The following is a 15,936-nucleotide window of genomic DNA, read 5'->3' as shown; positions in this document are numbered from 1 at the left end:
TTCATAATATAACAGTTGTTTTGATAACGGTTGCAAAAAAAATATTACAGTTCCCTGTTGGAACAAGCAAGAACGCATTGGAGCAAGACAAAATATGTCAACAAGACATACTCGGCGGGGGCGTACGGGAGATTTAAAGGGGATTAGAAAACCACAATTGATCGGATCATAGATGACGGGAAGTGTGCCTACAATCCTGACAAGTTCTTTTCATAACAACAACAGAGCTGCCTCTGGCATATTTCCTGCAATGTGGACTTCACAAACAAGTCCCACTTTTGATCAATGTTGTTGTCTCCCTCAGGGCCATCTGCCTTTTCATCTTCTGTTATCTCAACTTTTATGATGTGGATCCTCCTCGGACAACAGGTGAAAGGTTAACCTCGTGTTTCGGGTCGACGGGATTTCGACGTTTCATTCAGCTTATATGTTTGTTATCGTGAGAGTGAAGTTAATGAGTGAGGCGAATGCATTGTTCAATCATCCGCTATCGCATAGCTTCTGCCTGACACTGAGTTTAACGTGGGAGTGTCGTGACATGTGCGACATATTTAACTTGAACGCGTTTAGTCGTTTTTAGGAGTGCCGCCTGTTTTACTTGCGTCATTCGCAAATAAGAGTCGCTGATCTCATCAGCATCAGTTTGATACAAAACAAATAACACAGAGCAAATGTCAGCCTTTCTTGTACATTTATTTTTCTGTTTGTCAGTATATGTCGAAGGATTGCTTCTTTTAAAGAAATAATTTTTGGGACCAATTATTGGCAGTGAAAGTGAATAATCGACTCCTGCGAGTAAGATCACAGTAATCAGTCGTCGAACTACATCCGGAATACAAACATTGATCAGGAATTGACATTTTAAACTTTCCAGTGAAACATTTAGACTCACCCAACATGGAAAAGTGATTCAATTGCTACAAATGTCACATTTGACTGACAAATGTATTTTACTTGTGTCATTTTCTTAGCATTTGCACACAACTTAAACCTGAGGCTTATTATTTGAAAAGTGAAATTTGTCTGTTTGTGATGGTATATATTTCTGTGTATCTGGTAAGTCTTTTTTATTTTTTTATTTTTTTATTAATTGAACTGATTTCAGTTGTATAACTAAGCTGCAATGATGTCATGCAATTGCCCAAAGATCAGAGGATATAATTTTTTGTGTTTTTAAATTTACAATATTACTGAATGAATAGTCAAGTCAAGAATCTTTACATCTTTTAGGTTGTTTTTGCATTTTTTTATTGTCAAATATTTGATCGGGGGGGGGGGATTTCTATAGTTGCCCTCCATTGATATTTTTGGGGCATTTTGCCAGTGGGATGCCGGGACACCACCGGTGACAAAGCATCCAATCAGATAGCGATTATTTGACGTAGAGCCCCGCCTATCAGCAATACTTCATCCAATGAGATCACATTATCTCAATCGGGGCGTGTCTTATAGATGTCAAACTCCACTTGGATGTGTATTGAGTCAGCGGCCATGCGCAAATGGACCCAGAGGAGGGCCGTCTACATAAAATCCCTGCCGGGGGGGCGGGGGTCTCCATTCACTGCTTACCAGACAACTTAAACCAGCAGCTGGAGATACGACATACCTATAACCAATCGAGGAACAGTTAAAGAAAAAAAAAAAGAAGCGCCAACTAGTCCTCATCTCATGACTCTACGGATTTAGACAGCGGTGATGCGGCGGCTGTTTTGCTAACATTTTTGTTGGTATTCATTTCCCAATTGTCACCGGTTCTGAATCGGGTGAGGAGTTCATTAAGGATGAAGCTGAAACCCAACCAGACCCGGACGTACGACGGCGAGGGTTTCAAGAAGAGAGCGGCGTGCCTGTGCTTCAGGAACGAGCGTGAAGACGAGGTAAGGGGAAGCCACTTGGTAGTGCGTTGCCCTCCGCTACGAACATTGGCTCTACTTTTGGGGCCTTCTGGGTCCCTAACGTGCCGTTTATCACACACAAACTAGGGTCGTGACTTCAAATCACGTCATTTGTTTGAGCAATTCCTACGTTAAGTGTGATTGTCACTAAATGCGTCACAGCGTATGTAAATGTAGATTCGAATTTCATTCATTTTCATGTGTTTTTGTCTTCGTTTTCTACTGATGCGCCTTGGATCATCCAGTTTGGGCTAGTTTGAGGAGTCGAGGAAAAAAAACAAAAACGAGCGTCGTCATTGGGGTTTCCAAATAGTAGCACTTTTTCCCCTGTTATGGGTCTTCGGACTTTCAAAATAATGCACTTCCCCTGATTTATCATATCGGAACAATGCCTCACTGTGACTTGAGGCTTTTATTTTGAATAGTATCTCTTAGACTTCCGCCAAGCATCTCGCGCGCTTGTGAGGGGGCGAGGCGCTTTTTGCACGTCCACCGGGTTTTCACATCTATTCATGTGTATTTTGCGTTTAATATCAGAGTTGAATTCAGAATTTATATCAAATGTCATCCAGTATTGATAATAAAACTATCCAGGCGTGTAGTAATTAGAGAGTATTCATGTATTTTACTGCATCTCAACCCGCCAGTTTGGCGCATAGCGTTGGTGCGTATGATGATTTAAAGGGGCCGTAGCATGTAAATAACGAACATGAGCTGATAGGCTTGAGTTGTTGTGATTTCAAAACTTTCGATATTCTTATCTGTGATCTATAGTTACTGCTGAAGGAGTACATTAATATGTCACAATACCCTTAAATCAAGCATTTTCGCCCTAAATGTCTCCCAGCAAGATTTCACAATAAGAAGTGGGCAAACCATAAAAATAATGACTCACCATCATAATATGAAGCAGTAGAAAATAACAATGTTGTCTGATTCAAGTAACACACTCACCTCTTGGCTAACGTGCATGAGTTATTCCATATGAATAATTATGGCGCAGGTCTGGATTAAAATTTTAATCCCCCAATCTATTCAGTTCATTGCGTTTGTAAAATGGCAAAAGAAACTTGTGAACTTCCTGTGCAGCCTCAGGACAAAAAAAAAGTCAAGTCACAGATAAACTCGAATTACTGCTTTGCCCATTTACCATCCATAATATTTTGTTTTGTCAATGCTACCAAAAATAAAAAATCTTCCAAGAATCAAAGAAGACACTTATGTCATAATATTGGCTGTGGGACAATAAGTATTTTAAGGAAGCTCAACAAAGAACTCGTTTTTAGGTCTAAAGCTGCCTTAGATGTTGAACTTTGCCCCATCAATGCCCCGCCACCTGGACACACAAGAGGCTTGTTGTGAAAGAAGAGCCACGTTGACTCCTGCAACTTTACAGGATGGGGATCAAATCCAGTTCTCATGATTTGTCAATTATTAGAATTGACTTGTTAGTTGTGGATACCAGGTGAAAGTGCGATCGCTATTCCATCTGCTGTGTGACATTTAGGAGTCCATTTTTTTATTTTTCGTTTGACAGCTACAGTCATTCCTCATCGGGTTAGATGAGGTGTTTATGATATCCAGAATATCCTGCTCAGAAGTTTTGTTGTCGCTTTGTCACTGGGGGGACGATTCAGAGTCCTTTGAGTACCAATACCAAGTACCGATACTTCTAGTGCATTTGATTTATAAAATGTCATGAAACAAAATGACAATAATAGACATTGATCAAATTGTGTGCTGAATTTTAAGAAGATCTTCATCAAGCCGTGCATATTGTCACCTCCGCTAGTGTAAACGACGTGCATGTAGCTAAGTTTATAGCAACATTTGTTAGCTCTCCATTGAGGAGATTTACTGTAAGTGGCTGTAGGACTGATCCAGTGCCGCCTTCTCCAAGCACGTAAGCGCCACTCTGGGAACTGGTGTCAATTGCTCAACAGACAGGGAAACACTTTCTGGGGTTTTGATTCCCCCCCCCCCCCCCCCCATGCTGACCCTCTTTCCAAATTCAACCTGGGTATCAGTTCAGCTGTCACTTGCCTTCTGACCTATCTATCACGACAGTGTGAGTTATTTTGTTTTTGCCGTGAGTGTTTTGACACTGTCGACTAGGGCTGAACAATTAATCGAACTGACATCGTCGTTAATATTAGCGCATCGTGACTCTTTTTATTATTCCAATTTTCCATAATCATAAAATTAATCAGCTTCGAATGTGCATCTTGGTAATGTTGCGTATCAGCAAGTCCTAATTAAACACACTTGTAGTATGTAGATTAGGTTCGCGACATTCCTCTAGCTAAACTAAATGGAGTCCTCGTGTTGTCCCCCGCGCGCCTAGCAACCGTTAGCCGACTTTTGTGTTTTGTCCCGGCCATGCCAGCTTTTGTTTTGTACCCGCATCTGGACTTTTTTTTTTTTTTTTTACGCTAAGCATCCGCAGATCAAATCTCCAAGAAAAAAAAAAAACTCTTAAGGTGCCTAATACATCTTTTTATTCTCACCTCGCAGGTCAAATTGTTCTGTTGTGCACCTTTCCAATACTGTACACTACACCTGTTGTACACTGTAAACACTTATATGTGTTACTGTTGTGGCATTTTGCGCCATCTGGATGAGGTTCTCATACTTTTTGATTCCAGGGAGAGACTTTTTTCCGCGGACCCCCCCCCCCCTATTCCATATAATCCTAACACATATTAAATATAACTACCATGTAAACCTATAAATACCAAAAGACAGTGGTGCGCCGGCTCCCTCTAGTGGCATGTGAAATAATTGTTGTTCAAATACAGTTCAGTTGTATTTCACTTTTTCATATTTTCTTTTACTTTTTGATATATAAAATTTCATTGTATATAATGACATTTATATATATATTCATTTATTTATTTATTTATTTATTTATTTATTTATTTATTAAGTATCTGTGTCTGGTATCAGCAGTCTGCAAAACTCTCCCATCCCAATTTGAAATAAATTATTTTGCAGACACCAGTTTGAGGACTACCACACTGGTATGCCAAAAAAAAAAAAAAGGGGGTACAATACTGACAATTTCCCGAAGATGTTCGCACGTGTCCGAAGGGAAGCACCTTGCAGTCACCGTGACCCTCCCGAGTCCTCTCGCTCGTCGCCCAAATCCCATTAAGGTCGCCATTTCCTCCAATTACGTGCGATCACATGCCGGTCCGTCCCCTCATCTGTTGCGCAAGCTGCTTTTTTATCAAAATATTTCGGGATACTATTTTACAGTGGATTTGTCCCTACATACCTCTGGCAAACCTTAAGTCAGCAGTTTGTAATAACAAGCCTGCAAGTGTACGTCCTTGAGTTATTTTTAGCTCCTCATGACCCATCTAGTGTCGTGTATACACTCACTGGTCAATGTATATCTGTGCCATAAAAGCAATTTGATACAAAATCATTGCATTCTAAAAGTTCATGTTTAGCTGAATATAAATATTCTTTTATGAATGTGAAAAGAACTGCTAAATGGAGGCTTAAATGCTTGTTAGCATATACACACACACACACACACACACACACACACACACACACACGCACACACTTTTTTTTTGTTTTTTTTTTCAAAAATAGTACCTGCGTCAAAAGTGTGCTAATGTTTACAGCAGCTGTGTTGTCTCGCCGATGTCACCGAGGCATCCTGAAAGCGATCCACGGGTATCGGCCCACACTGCAGCTGTAGTGTAATTCAAACCCCGCTTGTTGCTGATCAACTTGTAGAAACTGCCTATGCTAGGTTTTGTTGACATGACATAGAAACAAAGAAAATTGCATTATTTGGCTTATTTTTTATATATTTTTTTTGCACAGGTGTTGTTGGTCAGTAGCAGTCGGCACCCGGATCAGTGGATCGTCCCCGGGGGAGGGATGGAGCCCGAGGAGGAGCCTTGTGGAGCGGCGGTACGGGAAGTTTTTGAGGAGGTGAGGGGAAAAAAAAAAAAAAAAGTAGCAAACAGGTCACCTCCACATCCCATTTGAGCAGGCTGAGGTCAGGATATGCGTCTGAGGTTGAGGGTATTTGCGGCCGAGGTGTCGCTTGTCGGGACCCTTGTCTTCTCAGGCATGATGGCGGTCTAAACTTGGATCCTCGCAGGATTCCCGAGCGATCGCGGGGCCCGCTTGGCAAAAAGCCCGGCACGGGGGTGGGTCTTGATTTCTCCAAAGTGCACACGAGTGGATAAACTCGTGTCAGGCGTTCCGAGAGGGATTTTAATGGCATTTTTTTAAATCGGGATTTAGGCCAAGGAAACAGGAATATCATTTAAAAGCATGAATCGACACAGAACAAACAAAGCATAAAAAGCTTTCTGTTTGTTTTTCCTCAGGCTGGTGTCAAGGGCAAGCTAGGACGTCTGCTTGGTGTGTTTGAGGTGAGAATTAATGCTGCCGTGTGATCCATAAAAAACGTTTTGCAACCTTTTAGTATTTCAAGAATGTCATTTTTTTTTTTGTGTGCAATTTTTTTGCAACAACACATTCAAACTAAATGGCTGTCCCAGGTGTTTATTATTATTATTATTATTTTTTAATTATTGTATTTGTTGTCCCTCTCATTCCCAAAAGCAAAACCAAGATCGGAAGCACCGGACATACGTGTACGTGCTGACCGTCACTGAGACGCTGGAGGCCTGGGAGGACTCGGTCAACATAGGTACATTTTTCATTTGATTCTCACCGTCTCATGTTTGTATTTTTGTGAAACATATCATCACTATTCTGCTGAAAAATTCACCTAAAAAAAAAAAGGAAATATTGTTCCCTTGTATTGGCGTGGGACAGCAAATCCACAAGTGATTGACTGTTGATGCAGGAGATGGCGGCAAAGCACTACATTTATATCATCCAGTGCTATGGGCTGGAAACAAAGCCCTCACTTCAACATAGTTCCTTGGCATCGAGATGCCACAAAATATAGCACCAAAGCAGTACTTCTTTTGAAGAGGAGCTAAGTTTAGCCTGGGTTGTTAATGGAAAGTTGCCGCCCTTGTACATACAAAAAAAATCAAATTGGAATAAACGTTTTGGGATTGTCTGCGGCATCTCTATGGTTTAAATGTTTATTTTTAGGAGGGGCATTCATTCCTTACGTTTTTTTCGACCTTGGCGTCTCTTTCGGTATGCTAACCCGCCAAGGAGTTTGTTTACCCCTTGCAATATATAGCACGTGTGGGTCAACACAAATCCGAACCGCTAAGCTCAAGCGCGGCGACGTCTGATCTGTCAGCAGCAACGTGGCTCGCCGTCTGAACGCTTCTCAACACCCGTCCTCTGTCTCCCCCCGCAGGCCGCAAGCGGGAGTGGTTCACGGTCGAGGAGGCCATCAAAGTGCTGCAGAGCCACAAGCCCGTGCACGCCGAGTACCTGCGACGACTGCAGCAGCTCCAGCTCAGCTGCTCGCCCACCAACGGCAACTCCATCCTCGCCGGCCCGCCGTCCAACGACAACTACCCGCATTACAGCGCCACGGCAACCACGCCCTCCACGGGCAGCATGCTGGCTTCCTCTCGCAGATAGGAACCACTCCCGACGACGTTTTTTTTTTTTGTACAGCTTCGCATGGAACCCGGTCTCTTCGACAAAGTGTGTAAATAGTCTTAACTGCTGGACGGACCAAAGCCATTGTCAGAACTTGAGAAGGACTCACGAGACGGAGCGTTAAGATGGCAACGCTCACGCGGCCGACTCGCACGTTTTTTTTTTTTTTTTTTTTTTCCCTCAACGTGACGAGCAGGAGGACGCCGCGGACTCTCCTGGCATGCCTTACAGTACTTTGTATGAATGTTTCTGTTCTCTTTTGGCACAACACGCACACTCTGTGGTCAAGAAACACAAAGCATGACCGTGCGGAGAATGTTTTCAGACACAAGGATGGCTTTGACATCATCCCAATGTAAGGCGCTCGTTCTCATTCAGTAGAAACTATTTAAAAGTCAACGCGAGTTGGCGTTGAATACGGGACGGTAGTGCCGTCATTTAAAAAAAGGTCAATAAGATGAAAATTCTTTTAAAAATTTGTTCATTATGATAAAAGTCTTTCGCTTTATGCAACAAACCTTGATGAAATTTTAATTTACAATATATAAAATAAGTTTTGATAAAACATTTTCAACAAAGAAATTAGTTTTCAGAAGTAATGGTCCTTTTAATTATCCTCAACCTAAAAATATGAAAAATAATTGTTTTGCCATCAACAAATTGCTTACTTTGTTCCAAAAAAATGTAAATAATTTATATTTTAAATATGTTCCAACTGAAATTACTTTTAGCCCCAAAAATAAAAGTTTTATTTTACAGTGTGGTTCATAACAATTAAAAAAAAAAAAAAAAATTCTTCAAATAAGTAAATAATTGGAAATCTGACTTTACACAACTCAAATTTGTGGCGCACTTACGAACAAAGGGCTGTACATAAAAGTTGGACATAAAACATTACAAATAATAATATAATAATCAGTAAATAGAATAGTGTTATCTAATTAACTCATTTGTTGCTATTGACGGCTAAAGAAGTGAAAGGTCCATTGTTTTACTTGGGCTGGCATTGAATGATGAAAATTCACAAACTTTCTACAGCGCCTCCTCTCTTTGGATGACTTAACTTGTGTTGACTGTTTATTTCGTTCGGAAACACTTTTATGATTATTTGATGGGCCAGTTCAAAGGTCACACGAGGCTTTCTGTGAATCGCTACCTCAGTCCAAGTAAACAAGCGGATGAGTCGGAAATGCTGTCTGCTAACAGCGACATCGTTACACTTTAGCCCAAGCGTCCGCCGCCGATGATGATGATGATGATGATGATGTCACGCGAGAAAAACCCCACCTGGTTCCCACCTTTCAAACCATTTGAAGTTCTTCACAGGTTGCTTCCTGCTTCACCTTTATCGATGACCTGTGTTTTAACATTTAAACTCACTATAGCTGCTCTTGTTTTTATCATATGGTGTTGCCCAGGAGGCCTTGATGAGGTGCTTGATACTTTCTGCCAAAAAAAAAAAAAAACATCCAAAAGACAGAAGCTGCTTCTGTCGACGGCTGAATGACGACGCTCGAATTAGTCAAAGCCTTGGGAAACGTATTGGGATTGTGTTTTTAACTTGAATGAATCTGTACTTACTGTTTTGTATCTTTTTAACAATGTACAAATAACTGGACCCCCCCCCCCCCAAAAGCCCCCCCCCCCTTTTGTGCTTTCTACAGTCCTAAAAATGGTTTGAATGTGTTACATCAAAACTCACTAAAGCCGTTAACGGAATAACAACTAGCCTTGAATCCAAACTCTGATTTGGTAGAATTGGAGCAAATCGATTTCATTTTGCATAATATCCAAATATTACTAAAATGCTTGTGTGAAAGTGTTGTTACGGATGTGAATCGTGCCAAATTTTAACATTTCATGTTGACATATAAAAGAATATACCTTTAAGATTTTAATTATGTGGAAGAAAAGTGTGGTGTCGACTGTTCTGTTGAACTAATGTGACTTATGAATGACTTCTATCATGTAACGCAACATACATTTGAGTTTAATCCCCTAATGTAACTTTGGAGACAATTCTTGAACCTTCAGTCACCCGAAAGTTTATGTATTTAATGCAGATGAATGTAAACTGGTGCAAGCCACATTGTTTCTGTCGCATTGGGCAACTTTGAATGTTAAATCAAAGCAAACCAGGAGACATCTTATTGATTTTTATGACGTGGTAAATGACCGACTTTAAACTGGAAATATTGTGTTGGAGATCTGAAAAAAAAAAAAAAAAAAACATTAAATGGGGGGAAATTCTTACTGGAAATGCTTATGGTGTTTTTCTTTTTTTCTTCAGGTGACAAGACTGTTAAATTAATCACCAATGAGCATTATACCAATAATTTATTAAAGACTTATGTAAAAATGCATGTTTACAAAATTATTAATTAGGTTCAACGTAATCTCGCGATATGATAGAAGTGGCGGCAAAGTAAATCTGGCGGAAACAAAAAGTAGATCCGTCCATTTGGCCCTGTCTGTACAGTCATTGTTTGGTATATTTCCTTTCAATTGTTACGGACAATTACAACTTTTAAATAAACTTAGCGGGTTCTTAGTTTCCCGTTGGACCTGGGCGTGTTTCAAAGACCAAAACTAAACAATGGCGTCACTTGACACCACAGGTAAATTTAACTCCGCCTGGTATGACGTCACAATTCACTGGATGAATTTTTTTCCGGAGGACAAAACAGGATTAAAAGCGTGGAATGGCGTCCCTTTGTTCATGTTAACAATATCAGCGAGGCGATGAAGAGGTGAAAAATGGAAGAATTGTTCTTCAAGTCGGCCCTACCGGCGCTCGCCCGCCACCGGCTCGACACCGACACAACCTTGGCCTTGCCAGCCGAGCCGAGCGCTCGGTCCTCGGCTTGTCCTCCGTCCAGTGACCGCAACCTGCGGGTCCAGCAGCAGGTTCAGCTCACCCTGTCACGGAAGTCGAGGAGAAGTGTTTCCAATGGTAATCCCCACTTTCTCCTATTATTTCGCATTATGACAAATTTAACATATTGTAAATATTATCACAACACACGCTACTGCGGTTTGTTTTCATTTAAACTCCACCTCCGCTAATCCCAAATTAGACTAACTAACTCAACAAAAACCACAATCACGTAATACTGAACACAGATTTACTTTTTTTTTTTAAGAGCCACACCCTCAGGAGAACTTTTTGATTATAAATAAAATACTAAAGGTGTGTTTTCGAAAGGCAATGACTTTCTATTGAGGTCTTTCAAACATTTGAAATGGAATGCACGACAGATAGTATTATGCTGGTCCAACAGGTTCCTGCAGGTTCATCCATTCGCCCAAAAGTAACATGGAACCATCTCATTGGCTTAAAAAGTATCAAATGTTTAACTTTTATCGATTATGCAAGCATAGACTTTGGATCCGAGTCACTTTACGAGTTATTGTTTCATCTTGTTTGACCAATGAGAGCTCAGTTTTGAATGACATTGTCACAGGTATTATTTTAATCCTGGTAATAATACCTAATAATTGCGGTCATACTACACGACCTACTTTTGGATCTCATTAGATGTCATGCATTGTCATCATTCCATCATGTGGTAATTTATTTACTCGTACATTCGATTTCCCAGGAAGTTGAGATGCCAACGTGTGATTACAGAAGTGTGTAACTAAACACTCTTCACTCAACCACCTCGACTTGTTTCAGGCGGTGTTCACTTACAGAGAAGCTTTGCCAAGAGTTTTGACGCTGCGGATGGATTGAGGCCTCACGCTGTGGTATGATTTGTGATTGTATTTTTTATCATTAAATCATGTCAAAGAAACAGGAAAATGCTGAAGTTCACATAGTTTAATTCATTGTATATTTATTTGACATACTATTAAATGTTTATAATATTTTAATTATAGTTTATTATGTTATATTCACATGATTGTTTTGACTTTTTTGTTTAGACTAAACACTCGCCATTTGTGGGATGGAGAAAAAGGTTTAAACTGTACTCTAAATGCCTATAGAGTCCACAAGATGGTGTCAAAGGCTTACTTTTGTCTAAATAAAACTCAATTAGATAACCAAACGGCATAAAAATAGCAAATAAGTGAACTTTTCAAGCGGTCACATGAATTTGATTCTAAAAATATTCAGCTGAATATGTTTATGGTACATTCTGAATTGTAATTATTCAATTTAAAAATCTTAAATAGTTTTACAGGTGTGTTTTACTCGACAGGTAAATGGCTTCGGTTGCTCTCTGTCAACCAGGGAGTGTGTGCGGAGGCCGTCCAGAAGAGTCGAAATTTCCCCTCCTGGGACGCCCGACAAGGCTCAGCACCATTTCAATTTCAGCAGCCGCCATTTGAGCACGTCCACCCTGCCCGTCCGTAGTCTATCCCACAGGAACTGCTCTCAACTCGGCCGCTCGCCAGCCTCACGTCAGCGCTACGCGCTCTCCGAGGCCCCGCGGTGGGCGGCCATCAACCCTTCCTCGCCCGCCAACGGGAGCGTCCGCCTTTGGTCAGATGCGTCATTTCGCCAGCGCGGGTACGAGTCCAGCTGGAACGAGTCGGCTTTCCGGCAGAACGAGGGGATGGCGGTCGACCCCCACTTACTGTGGATGTCAAAAAATCAAAGGCTTCTCAGACTGAACACGTACCCGCCCTCGGGGAACAGCATGGAGGTGGACATGGTGGGACGAGCGGGGGGGGAGCTTCAGCAAATCCAAGCAAACAATCTCTCACCTTTGTAAGTCCTCTTTTTTATTTTATTTACACCAACATATGGATGGAGATTCTGATTTCTTGTCTCGGCCAGAAGGTCCGAGAAGCCCCCGGAGATGACGCTCGAGAAGGCCGTCAGTCAGCTTACTCAGCAGAACGAAGACACGCTGATCAGCGCCGCCGCTCACATCCAATCGCAGTGTTTCAAAAGCGCAGACGCCAGGAAGATGGTTTGGGCCTCTCGCGTTCCAATACAGTAGTGAAATGAGTTGGTGTTACATTCAAAGTCTTCTTCCAGGTATATTTCATGCGTGGCATCAAAAAACTGCTGCAGCTGCTTCACAACGACGACGAGGAGGTGCAGCGTGTCGCCGCCGCCGCCCTGCGCAACGTGGTGTACCAGAACAACAACAACAAGATGGAGGTGAAGGACCACGCCGGCATAGCCACCATTTTGCGTGTGCTGAAGAACAGCCGCGATACAGAAACCAGAAGACAACTTGCCGGTCCGTTCTCGACTTACATTGTATTATTTAGGGCGTGGCTTCTCATTTGATGACTTTTAACCTCTCAGGCCTCTTGTGGAACCTGTCCTCTCACGACCTCCTGAAGGAAAACCTCTCCCGAGAGGCTTTGCCGGTTCTCACGCAGGCCGTCCTGGTGCCGAGCTCGGGCATTTCCGAAGGGGAGAACCCTAAAGATGAGCTGCTCGCAGATGATGAGGTTTTCCACAATGCTACCGGCTGCCTCAGGTACGTCACATGAATGAAGTATTGACAGTTGCATAGAAATTTGTCTTCTGTATTACTACTAAGTATATAATTGCTTCACCTAGTTAAAAGAACGTTAAAAAAGAAAAAAGAATTGAATACAAATTCAATGCTCCATCAAATATTTTCCAATGTGTGTGTGTGTGTGTGTTTTTTTTTTTTTTAAATTGTCAATTTGTTTTTGCTTCCATTCAATGACTGCTCCTTCTGGTTTGTGCTTAATTTGGCCACTAGGGGGCATTATAATACAGACAAAAATTGACTGATAAGCTGCTGTAATGTTAGTTTATTTTCTTGCCAAGTATGGCACTTGTTTGTCTACTTTTAGTGGCGTTTTGTTAGGTACGGTACGTTCCTAGTATAAAAAAAAATGTCTTCGACATTAGAGCATTATAGAGCCATAAAAATGGTATAATAAACCTTACATATGGTGGTGGCATGACTGTGTTGTTTGAAAAGACTGAAGGACTGAATTATTCATCACATTCTCTCTTTCAAGTTCTCCTGTTTTCAAGTTCGCAAGCCGGTATTCTTCCGTCTTTGAACTGTTTTACAAAGAGGCTCTTATGAAAAGTTAGACTGCCATCTGCCCGCTTATCCAGAAGTTTTCGTGTCTAGAAACCTGAGCTCCTCCGGTCCAGATGGAAGGAAAGCCATGAGGGAATGCGAGAACCTCATCGACTCTCTCGTCTACTACATCCGACGGACCGTGTCTGACTACAAAGCCGATGACAAGGTTGTCGTCAAACGTCGCTGTCCTTTTCTGACACTCTCGTCCGATATTAAAATATCTTTTCCAAAAGTCCACAGAGAACTGCGTGTGCATCTTGCACAACTTGTCCTATCAAATCGAGTCCGAGCTGCCCGACAAGTACGCCACCCAACTCCTGCACACGCAAGAAGACGCGGTGTCCAAGCCCAAGGCGGTCGGATGTTTTGCGCAACGCAGCGCTAAGACCAAAGAAGTAAATATCTTTCATCAGAGGAAATCGAATTAAGTACAGCTACCGGATCTCAAAGGTCATCCATCATGTATTGCATGTGCGGCCAGCATCAGCAGCAGCATCACTGCACGCTGCTGGAGGAGAAGGCCAACCCCCGTGGCATGGAATGGCTGTGGAGCTCCATCATCATCCGCATGTACCTGTCGCTCATCGCCCGCAGCGGGCGCCACCACACGCAGGAGGCGGCCATCGGAACTCTGCAGAACATCACGGCGGGCAACGGGAAGGTGAGAGTTGACCTGACCTCATTTTAAAAAGGAAAGTTTTGGCTCCCTCTTGTGGAAAAATGAGTTATTACTATTGGGGTTTTCAGGTGACTGAAGCTATTGCCTACACAATCGTCCACAAGGAGAACGGCCTCCAGCACGTGAGAAAAATGTTGCAGGAGGGCGAGCGTGACGTGAAGAAGACAGCCGTGTCGCTCATCAGAAATCTATCTCGCTTCTCTGAGCTGCACCCTGATATTGGTTCGTTGTAACTCCAATCACCTTTCCCAACGGAAGCTTTTTAGAACAACAACAAAAAAAACGTCTACTTGTAGTTACCCAGGTATTGCCAGAGGTGGTAGAGCTCCTGCCCAATAACGACACGGGAAAAGACCTGCCCTCGGACGTGACGGCGTCTCTGTGTTACATTCTCGTTAACCTGAGCCAGAGCGGCGTGCACAACATCCGAGCCATGTTGAGCCAGGACGCCCTCCCAAAGATTTGCAACATCAGCAAAAAAGACAACGGGTGAGTCAGCAGCTCCTGTGTATTTTTCATGTGTGCGCGTTTGGCTTTCCATTTTAAGATATGAGTTACTATTAAAAACACTGAAGGTCAAACATATTGAAACTCATTCATTTGACCTTTGTAAAAAAAGTGTGGACTTAAAACGCTTCCCTGAGGAATGCCGATCACAGTTGTTCCTTTTGAAAATTAACATGTACAATTTTTTTTTCTTTCCATTTTTTTTTGGTCATTATTTCATCACCTCTTTTTGTAGTTACGGTCCAAGTAGAGCAGGTGTAGCTGCATGTCTCCTACTACACACCATGTGGAAACACAATGACCTTCATCCCACTTACAAGAAGGTGAGCATTCCTGGAGGCCTTCTTTTACCTCAACTTAAAATGTATCTCTTTGTATTCAACAGTATGGCTTCAGCAAATCGGATTTCATCAATGCAAGGACCACAAAAGCTGTAAACTCCATCTTAAACTAAAGCAAATGTCGCTTTTCATGGAACCTCTGGACACTTATTCTTTGTCCATAACTGAACTTCCCAGAAGTGAATTTACATTTTTTTTTAGTAGTTGGACATTAGTAGTTTTTTTTTTAAAAAAAATATCCTTTCTGATGACATAACACTTCATAAAACATAACTGGCACTTGTTTTCTTTTAACTCACAACAACTAAAAAGGTAACCACATTTAAACAGTAACGTCAAGATTATATCATGCAACTAAAATCAAGCCAGCATTTCTTTGTTTACTGTTTTGACATCAAAACAATCGAGCTCTTAATGTCATTGTTAAATGCCAAAGCACGCAGTTATGTAAGTGACAGTGAATGTCAATTGTGTTCTTTTAATAAATCCGATTGAATAACAGTAGGGAAAAAAGGTCAGATCTTTAAATCGAAAATACATCTTTGTATTTAAAAGAAATAATTTCAAAGGTGAATACAATATTTATTTTTTCAATTCAAGGGCATGCCATTGTTTTTGGATCCTCTAGAGAGCAGTATTGCACCATTTTTAATTAAGTTCCGTTTTTTGCGTCCTTCAATTTGTCCCCAAGCGGCCTAAAACTTGTGATGCATAAATTCCCCCGAATCCCATATGCTTGAAGTGCTTTAACACTCTGATTAAACTTTCAGCCTTTCTATTTGCGGAACTCGCTCCAGTCAACTTTTAATCATCTCTTAATTCGCTTTTTTGTGTGTGCGTTTCAGAGCTATTTCAGTGCAGTGCGTGCAATTTCCAGCGCAAGACGATGGAAAAGCTGCGTACGGTCCAAAATCCAT

At 41.7% G+C, this 15,936-nt stretch overlaps 2 protein-coding genes across 5 annotated transcripts; both read left to right on the top strand.

Moving 5' to 3' along the window:
* Positions 1-1,453: 1,453 nt before the first annotated feature.
* nudt4b (nudix (nucleoside diphosphate linked moiety X)-type motif 4b) lies at positions 1,454-9,866 on the top strand. Its single transcript, XM_085902802.1, has 5 exons — positions 1,454-1,877; positions 5,736-5,846; positions 6,251-6,295; positions 6,489-6,576; positions 7,210-9,866. The coding sequence occupies exons 1-5, from the start codon at positions 1,782-1,784 to the stop codon at positions 7,437-7,439; spliced, it is 570 nt and encodes a 189-aa protein (XP_085758928.1). The 5' UTR covers positions 1,454-1,781; the 3' UTR covers positions 7,440-9,866.
* Positions 9,867-10,011: 145 nt separating this feature from the next.
* Positions 10,012-15,797, top strand: pkp2 (plakophilin 2). 4 transcript variants are annotated; one of them, XM_085902800.1, is made up of 14 exons: positions 10,012-10,413; positions 11,140-11,210; positions 11,666-11,976; positions 12,067-12,177; positions 12,250-12,382; positions 12,451-12,658; positions 12,727-12,904; positions 13,541-13,658; positions 13,726-13,887; positions 13,974-14,153; positions 14,240-14,393; positions 14,468-14,660; positions 14,914-15,001; positions 15,064-15,797. In XM_085902800.1, the coding sequence occupies exons 1-14, from the start codon at positions 10,218-10,220 to the stop codon at positions 15,130-15,132; spliced, it is 2,172 nt and encodes a 723-aa protein (XP_085758926.1). In that variant the 5' UTR covers positions 10,012-10,217; the 3' UTR covers positions 15,133-15,797. The 4 variants fall into 4 exon arrangements, with proteins under 4 accessions (XP_085758926.1, XP_085758925.1, XP_085758924.1 ...); XM_085902799.1 differs by having other exon boundaries at positions 12,247-12,382; XM_085902798.1 differs by having other exon boundaries at positions 11,666-12,177.
* The last annotated feature ends 139 nt before the right edge of the window (positions 15,798-15,936 follow it).

The sequence above is a fragment of the Syngnathus leptorhynchus genome, chromosome 21, assembly GCF_054491065.1.
Source record: "Syngnathus leptorhynchus isolate UIUO chromosome 21, UIUO_Slep, whole genome shotgun sequence".
NCBI classification, from domain to species: Eukaryota; Metazoa; Chordata; class Actinopteri; order Syngnathiformes; family Syngnathidae; genus Syngnathus; species Syngnathus leptorhynchus.
This window is presented reverse-complemented; position numbering and strand designations above follow the sequence as displayed.

Excerpts from the sequence above, each read along its gene's own strand:
- nudt4b (XM_085902802.1), top strand. The coding sequence starts at position 1,782 with ATGAAGCTGAAACCCAACCAGACCCGGACGTACGACGGCGAGGGTTTC. Across the intron at positions 5,847-6,250 it reads TACGGGAAGTTTTTGAGGAG|GCTGGTGTCAAGGGCAAGCT; the intron begins GTGAGGGGAAAA and ends GTTTTTCCTCAG. Across the intron at positions 6,296-6,488 it reads GTCTGCTTGGTGTGTTTGAG|CAAAACCAAGATCGGAAGCA; the intron begins GTGAGAATTAAT and ends CATTCCCAAAAG.
- pkp2 (XM_085902797.1), top strand. The coding sequence starts at position 10,218 with ATGGAAGAATTGTTCTTCAAGTCGGCCCTACCGGCGCTCGCCCGCCAC. Across the intron at positions 12,659-12,726 it reads AACCAGAAGACAACTTGCCG|GCCTCTTGTGGAACCTGTCC; the intron begins GTCCGTTCTCGA and ends TTAACCTCTCAG. Across the intron at positions 13,888-13,973 it reads GCAGCGCTAAGACCAAAGAA|CATCAGCAGCAGCATCACTG; the intron begins GTAAATATCTTT and ends ATGTGCGGCCAG.